The sequence below is a fragment of the Cygnus atratus genome, chromosome 2 (assembly GCF_013377495.2).
Source record: "Cygnus atratus isolate AKBS03 ecotype Queensland, Australia chromosome 2, CAtr_DNAZoo_HiC_assembly, whole genome shotgun sequence".
NCBI lineage: Eukaryota > Metazoa > Chordata > Aves > Anseriformes > Anatidae > Cygnus > Cygnus atratus.
This window is the reverse complement of record NC_066363.1, coordinates 123,637,602-123,645,161: the sequence shown is the minus strand read 5'-3', so window position 1 is coordinate 123,645,161 and position 7,560 is coordinate 123,637,602. Positions and strand designations below refer to the sequence as shown.

The window sequence follows — 7,560 nt, the reverse complement described above, 5'->3', positions numbered from 1 at the left end:
AATACATATTTGTTTTTATCATAGTACAAACACTGTTTAGTTGCCCCAAATATTTGTTGCTAGCAAAGACTGCACTATTCCCAAGGCAAATAAACTGAATCATAGAAATGAAAAGTAAAAAGTATATTTTGAAGGTTATGAAGTCAGCTATAGGAAAGCTAGGAGATTCCAGAACTGTAGGCTTTTCATGAAGGTAAATATGATGTAGCTATGCATTTTTCCACAGAACTCTGCCAAATTCTGTCCACATAAACCCCCACAGGGAATGAGACTTTCTTCAAAAGTTTGTGATATAACTCTGCATACCTTACTATATTGCAAATATAAATTTTGCTTAGGGTACACCAGCATTAATATTTTCCTGGACATTCATTGGTAGGGATGCTAAATGCTGGCTCTTTTTCGTATCCAAAATGCTCTATGTGTTCAAATGGCAAGTCCTGAATACATGACTGTTTTTTTTATATTTATCTATCTATTGCAAATCAGAGCCAAGTACTCAAGTTGGGCCTGCAGAAAATGCAGATCACATAATTAGCCTATGAGCAGCATGATGGTATTTGACCTACCACAGAAAGGGACGGACTATAACTCTCAAGAAGAAACTTCAGTTAACTTGGTCAGGACAACCACCACTCTTGAAGTCCCCTCCTTGCCTCGCTAAGTTTCCAGATACCCCCCCCCAAAAAAAAAAAAGTAGAACTCTATAGCCTCCTTGTCTACATTATCTAGATTTATCTGTAATGCTCGTTCCAAAATTAATGCTGTTCAGGTAAGAATTTATATCAAAATTTCCTCATTAAAAAGTCAGGGCAAAAATGTAAAAATACCCCCAAGTAGCATCATACTAGCATTTCTCTGAGGCTGAAGACCCTTGCACTGTAGCACAGCTCCCTTTTGTTTAAATCTCATAGCAGGATGTCTCTTTTTCCCATAGTCCACGTCTTAGACTGCTACCCCATTTCCTTACATGAGCTAATGACAGTACGGCTTCAGGATGAGCTGAATCAGTGGCTTGCCAGGTACATCCAATTCCTTTCTCTCGCTAAGTTTTCTGTCAGATTGGGAAGCAACTGGTCCTTACTGTGACCACATAGTTGTCAGCTATAAGGACTGCATGACTTGTGGCATGGGTGGCAGGAGGAACATGAGTGTCTTTTGAGGCTCTGTGCAGTTGTACCATCTCAGGTACCATGGAACTGCAGCCAGAAAGCCCACCTGTCACTCCCACTCATGTCCAGTTTTACCTCTCTTCTTTGATTTGACCCTTGGGTCATATCACAATTCCACATCTTAATTTCTACATGGAGGAAGCGTCAGTTCTCTCACACTCCCCCTCCAAATCTTTCCTATTCTTACCCTCTTCTTCTCCACTTTGATTCCCAGATTCCATCTTCTTGCTCATTCATCCTCATCTGTTCCTTACCCTTTCTTCTATTTCACTCCCTGACTCCCATTCATAATCTCTTTGCCTAGTCAGCTTCCCGTCTATACCAGCCTACCCAACCTGTGTGCAGTTCAGGGCTCCACAGTATAAAAAGGATGTTGAGGTACTTGTAGGTGTCCAGAGCAGGGCAGCAAAGCTGGTGAAAGGGCTGGAAGGCATGTCCTGTGAGGAGAGGCTGAGGACACTTGGGTTGTCAGGTCTGGAGAAAAGGAGGAAGAGGCGACCTCACTGCTCCCTGCTCCTTCCTGAGGAGGGGAGGTGGGCAGCGAGGTGCCGGCCTCTGCTCCCTGGTAGGCGATGACAGGACACATGGGAACAGCACAAAGCTGCGCCAGGGCAGGTTCAGACCGGACATTAGGGACAATTTCTTAACTGTGAGGGTGGTCAGACACCAGAAAAGGCTTCCTAGAGAGGTGGTTGATGCCCCAGGCCTGTCAGTGTTCAAGAGGCTTTTTTGGACATTGCCCTTAATAATAAGCTTTAAATTTTGGGTAGCCCTGAGTGTTCAGGCAGTTAGACTTGGTGATCTTTGTAGGTAATAACATGTAACCATGTTATTCTATACTTTCCCTGAGGTGGTAAGAGAGTCCACATGTGTCTGGCATATCAGTCTGCATGACTGAGGGAAGTGGGACTACAACATACGAAGTGCACATGGGGGAAGATGAGTGAGACTCCCCCCTCTCGGTGAGGTCACAGATCAGGCCAAGCAGCCGTGATTGACACAGGAGATCAGGGGAGAGAGGCTGTGGTGCTGCACTACAGAAGCTTTAAATGCAGATTGATCCATTCACTAAGGAGAGAATACGAGGCAATAAGGAGAGAACATGAGGCAAGAATCAAAGGTATGAGTCTTAAACTTAGTGCATGAGATTTGACAGGTCTGTAGCCTTTTCATCCCACGTTTAAATCACTGCACTTCCCTTTGCCTGCCTTCCCGCAGGAAGGGACACAGGGAGCAGCGAACAAAAAGGCTTTGAGTTCTGCTGCCCTGAATTCAGCCTGATCTCTGTTAGCTCAGAGCTTCACTTTCAGAGAAAACAGCTGCTGAGCTGAGAGCTGAAAGCAGACCCAGTTCCAGTGGCATCTTCACGCAACTATGCACCAAAAGTCCAGCAAGCCATAAAGAGTACACAAAACTTCTCTTCTTGTGTGGCGTACAACCTAAATAAATTTGGATAGCTTTTCTCTGACACAGAGGTTAATTCGTTGACCCTGTTTCAAAGTCTGATGCCACTGCAGTTTCTCAAAATCACTAACAATGTTAATGTGGGCATTTTTCCTTAGCATTTTCCAAAGAAATACATAGATTGTTTTGGCTGAAATACCTCATATACATTTATACTGAAGACAAGAATTGACTTGTAATATTGCAACTGCCGCGCTTACAGCAGAGCAAAGCTGTAAGGTGTTGAAAATAGCCTCAGAATGAGTAGCACTGAGCAACCAGAAAAATAAGCCTTGTTCCTGCCATTGCTTATAACACATATCTCAGTGGTGTTTCAATGATGCAAAATCTGCTCTTGTCTGAGCCTGGTAGTTTAAATCCCTGTGCACACAAAAGCTACCCAGTAGAACAGGCATTTGTCCATGTGCTGCATATAGCAAAATCACACTGTGATGTGTAACATACAGTACAGATTGCCGTATATACTGTTCTAAGTTTATTTTGAGTCTTCTGCATTTTCATAAGACAAAAAAATATGATCTATATCATCTTACAACATTGGCAGTATGAAACATACACACAGTATGCATTTTGAACTGTAGCATATGTACAGAATGTTCACAATTTAAACAGGAGAAATGTAACTGAGCATCTATCCGTGATCCGTCTAGGCTTACTAACAGTATTAAGAACCTACTGAAATCTGAGGTGTCTTTGAACTGAAAAGGCCTGAAAGATTATTTTATGAATTCTCCACCTCTCCCGCCCCCATTCCCCCCGCCCCAGTATATATTTACAGATGCCTTCCCCTCTCTCTAGACTGCAGTTGCTTCTAGCAGCTTTATAAGCCTGGGGACTGCTCTTGAAGAAATTTTGCTGTTTGCCAAGGAGCCAATATCGCTGTCACGGAACAGCAATTACACTCTAGGAGTAAGGATAACAACTGGACACAGCTGTATACAGATGGACAGTAGCATTAGTCTTCTCCAAATATAACAGCATTTACATTCTTTCTCCCTGTTTATGACCATGCTGCAGTTAGAGCTCCATGAGGATCTCACGATAGCCTGAAACTGAAAATCCTTCTGGTTCTTAAGAGTAATTTTTCAATACAAGGCTGTATCACGGTAAGACTGAGCTTGTACCCCTTGAACATAAAATACATTTCCTCTTTTCTGCTACAGCTACATTAAAGGGGACTGTTCAACCTAACCCTCCTTATGCAGTTAGCTGAGACGCCAGTATGCACAGACACATCTATTATAATTTTAATTGCGCATTTTGTATGCAAATGTCATCCAGCTGGATCTGCGTTGAGATAGTCCATTACCGTAAGACGCCAAACTTCTGACAGTTTTGGGCTTCTAATACTTTGAGATTCCTCTACTAGTAGAGGAGAAATTAATCTGTCCTCTTAGGGTTTTCAAGAGGTTGATACAGAAGAGTACACAGCACTTAAGGGTACTTTAGACTTTTCAGGTTGTATTCGCTGTATTTTAAAATAAAATAATCTTGCTCATGGTGCTTTGCTGGTGGCGTGTTTTTTCTTGTTTGTTTTTCATCTGCAATTGATCTGAGACAGTAACTTTTGGCAAATACAAACAGTGCAAATTAAAAAAAAAATGCTGTTGCAAACCTCTTCATGCCCTCTGCCAGAACTCCAGCAATCTTTTTGTTGCTTTGAATCTGGATAAGGGATTATTCTAGCTGCCCTAGCTATTTACTTGTAAGTGAACACTTATTTCTCACTATACTGAAGTAAAACACTGAATTTTCACAGCAGTAGTCACTTGTAAAATGAGTAATAGTTCACCCTGCATAACCTGACTCTGTAATTTCTTACCGTGCAATGCCTTTCAGTTCTGAATTACTAGTTTCACAGGAATTAACAGGATAAGTAGCTAAGAAACCCATTGGGATTCCCAAGCTGGGGATTTCAGAGTTCCTACAAAAAGCCCTAAGCTAGTAGTAAAACGTTATTTTCTCTTACGGTTTCTCTGACTGCATTGTATTGCACAACAGGGGTGTCTGTTCTTTGATCTCAGGAAGAACAGTTGATTGTTTTAAGCAGCAGTGTCCAGACTCTAAGACACTTCAATGCAAGGCACATTAATCATAGTTGCTCTGAATACAGAATGACTATTTTTGACTATTTCACTGCAATCAACAGGAATGTTTGAGGAATAAGACACAAATTTTGCCCAATTCAAGATGACACATATGAACCAGGCCTCCGAAACTGATGAGATATGCTAAAGTCAAGGAAGCTTTCTTTGGCCAAATCACTTTATCTGCTGAGATACATTTGGGTCTCTGCAATTTACAGAAAACTTACAACAGAGCAATTCAGAAAGCTGAGAGTTGTATGTGATGCTTCCAAAAAGCAAGGAATAAATAAATGACCAAATATTGTGAAACATGTTGTAGTTTGTAATACTCTATGCAACTGAGAATGAGTAAGGTATGCTAACTTTTGTCAGCATTCACAGGATCAGAGGATGGTTGAGGCTGGAAGGGACCTCCAGAGATCATCTAGTCCAGCCCCCTTGCTCGAGCAGGGTCACCTAGAGTGGGATCACGTCAGGGTGGGTTTTGAGTATCTCCAAAGGAGACCAAACTGCAAATACTACCTCACATCCTATCTGTGCTCCTGAACGTACCTTCTGACAGACGGCAGGAAGGCTGCCAGGTGCTGCTCTGACCCTACCATTTTGCTCATCTCCTCACCTGCCCTGTAGCACCCAGTGCTCTGGCCTTCTGCCCCACTCCACCTCACCCCATCATGCTTCCTCAAGCTGGGGATCTCTCAGTTGCCTCAGATTTTGGGCCTGTCTTCTGCTCTCTTTCCACAAGGCGCTGGCAGCATGGGACTGGAAGGACTGGGAGAACTGGCCGCGCTATGTTGGGGATCAGCCCTGGCTGCTCGCACAGCACATCAGGGGCAGTCTTCGCTATTTGCACCTCGGTTTTTCTACCTCGGGCTAGGTTTCACGAACCTGCGAGGCGGGTTGTTTTGTTCTTTTACAGACACAAATCCGTTGTTTCTACCCCAAAACAAGCAGAAGTTAAACACCTACCAACCCCACCCCCCGCACCAGCCCAGCACTGCGAGCCCAGGGGGCCCGGCGGGCGCTGAGCCCCCGCCACAGACACCCGAGGCCGGGCCTCGGGAGGCCCCGAGCTCCCTCCGGGGTCTCTCCGGGCTCCCACCGGCGTCGTCCCGCTCCGGCTGCCCGGTGCCGGCGGCAGGCCCGAGGCCGGGCAGTCCCCTCCGGCCGGGGGCGGCCGGGCGCGACCCTCCCCGCCGCGGGGCGCTCCCCGGGGAGGAGCCGGCCGGCTCGCCGCGGGCCCCGCTCGCCAAGTTCAGCTCGGAGCGGCCAAACCCGGCCCCCCGGGCTCGCTGGTGGGCGGGGAGGGCCGGCCGGCCGCGCTCCGCTCCGGCACGGAGCGGGAGGACGGGCGAAACTTTCCTCCGCGGCCCCAGCGGAGGCAATGGGCCCCGACGCGCTGCCGCTCGGCGCCTGCGGCGGGGCGGCCGCCGCCGCCGCCCTGCTCCTCTGGGCCGTCTGCGTGCTCTGCAGGAGGAAAAGGTACCGGGGAGGGCGGAGGGACCGGCGGCCGCCGCCTTCCCCCCCGCGGGGAGCGGAGCCGCGGGGCGGGCGGAGGGGCTGTGCATGGCGCGCCGGGAGCCGTGCGCGGCGCTCCCCGACCTCCGCACCCGGGTCCAAGGTGCGCCGTGCTCGCGGCTCCCGGCTCGGTGGGTGGTGGGTGGGGAGCTGGTACCGGCGGGCTTCGGCTTTAAGTTTAAGTTTAAACAGGCTGAAGATGCTTCGGGGGTTGGGGGGGGGAACAAACCACTGCGTGAAACGGGCCTGCCTGTTTCTGAACAATGCCCCTCTCCTTACAGTGCCCCTTTCCTTCCACGCTGAGCTTTCCCCAGGTATTCGCCTGAGTTGCTACCGCTTGACGCTCCTCAGCATCTGTTCTCTCCAGCAGCTGGGGGAGAAACGGGCGGAAAGGCTTGGTGGAGGAGGAGTGAAGAAGGGGAGGGACCACTATGCTTGGCTTTTTTAATCCCATAATAAAATGCATCGCAAATAAGAAATTTAATTCTTAAATGATATACATCTGCTTTATCTGATCACTAAAAGTTTTGGAAGGCATGGGTGTAGTAGACGTGGATGTACCAAAAAGAAATTGCTCCATTAATATCTTAAAAGTGGTCAGAAAGTCAGTCTGACAGCTTTTAGACCAACAAGTGTAGGTTTGGGACCGTGTGTAGTAATGAGCGAAATTTCTCGCTGTGGGCTCAGAAGGGCACTGAATGTAACAGATACGGGTTATGTCCATGATGTCTGTTCTGGAACCCTTATTAATATGATTTGAGGTAGAGGGACCGATCCATCTCATAAGTGTGCAGGGAAGACATTTATCCAAGTGGTCGAGTGGGGTCATCTTGTAAGACAAACTACTTGGTAGGTTTGCTTAGGATGCAGCTCCGTGTCTCACAGAATCACAGAATCAAAGGGGTTGGAAGGGACCTCGAAAGGTCATCGGGTCCAACCCCCCTGCCAAAGCAGGCTGCTTAGAGCAGGCTGCCCAGGTAGGTGTCCAGACGGGCCTTGAATATCTCCAGAGAGGGAGACTCCACAACCTCCCTAGGCAGCCTGTTCCAGTGCTCTGTCACCCTCACCGTGAAGAAACCTTCTCAGCCCAGCTGACCACATAGGCGGCTGCTGCTGGCCTTGTCGCTCCTCCCTGCTGCTCGTCTGAGCCCCTGAGAGCTTGTTCCACAAGTTGAACCAACAGAAACTATTTAATCTTTCTCTTTTTTTATAAGTTTGAGTTTTCTGCCAGTTTCGGTCCTTAAATGAGGTCAGCAGAGGAGAAGTGAGACATGGTCAGGGCAATCTGCAAGGGGTGTAATTTTGCGGTTAGAAGCTGG

At 47.5% G+C, this 7,560-nt stretch overlaps 1 protein-coding gene across 7 annotated transcripts in view; it reads left to right on the top strand.

Moving 5' to 3' along the window:
* Positions 1-5,946: 5,946 nt before the first annotated feature.
* LOC118259705 (cytochrome P450 7B1) overlaps positions 5,947-7,560 on the top strand; it is a 123,916-nt gene continuing 122,302 nt past the window's right edge. For 4 of the 7 annotated variants that reach the window (XM_050708706.1, XM_035569466.2, XM_050708705.1 and 1 more), the window contains exon 1: positions 6,021-6,205. In XM_050708706.1, coding sequence (XP_050564663.1) covers positions 6,108-6,205 — 98 coding nt within the window. In that variant the 5' untranslated portion in view covers positions 6,021-6,107. Of the gene's footprint in view, positions 6,206-7,560 lie in introns of all 7 variants that reach the window. The other 3 variants (XM_035569470.2, XM_035569473.2, XM_035569472.2) reach the window with 3 other exon arrangements.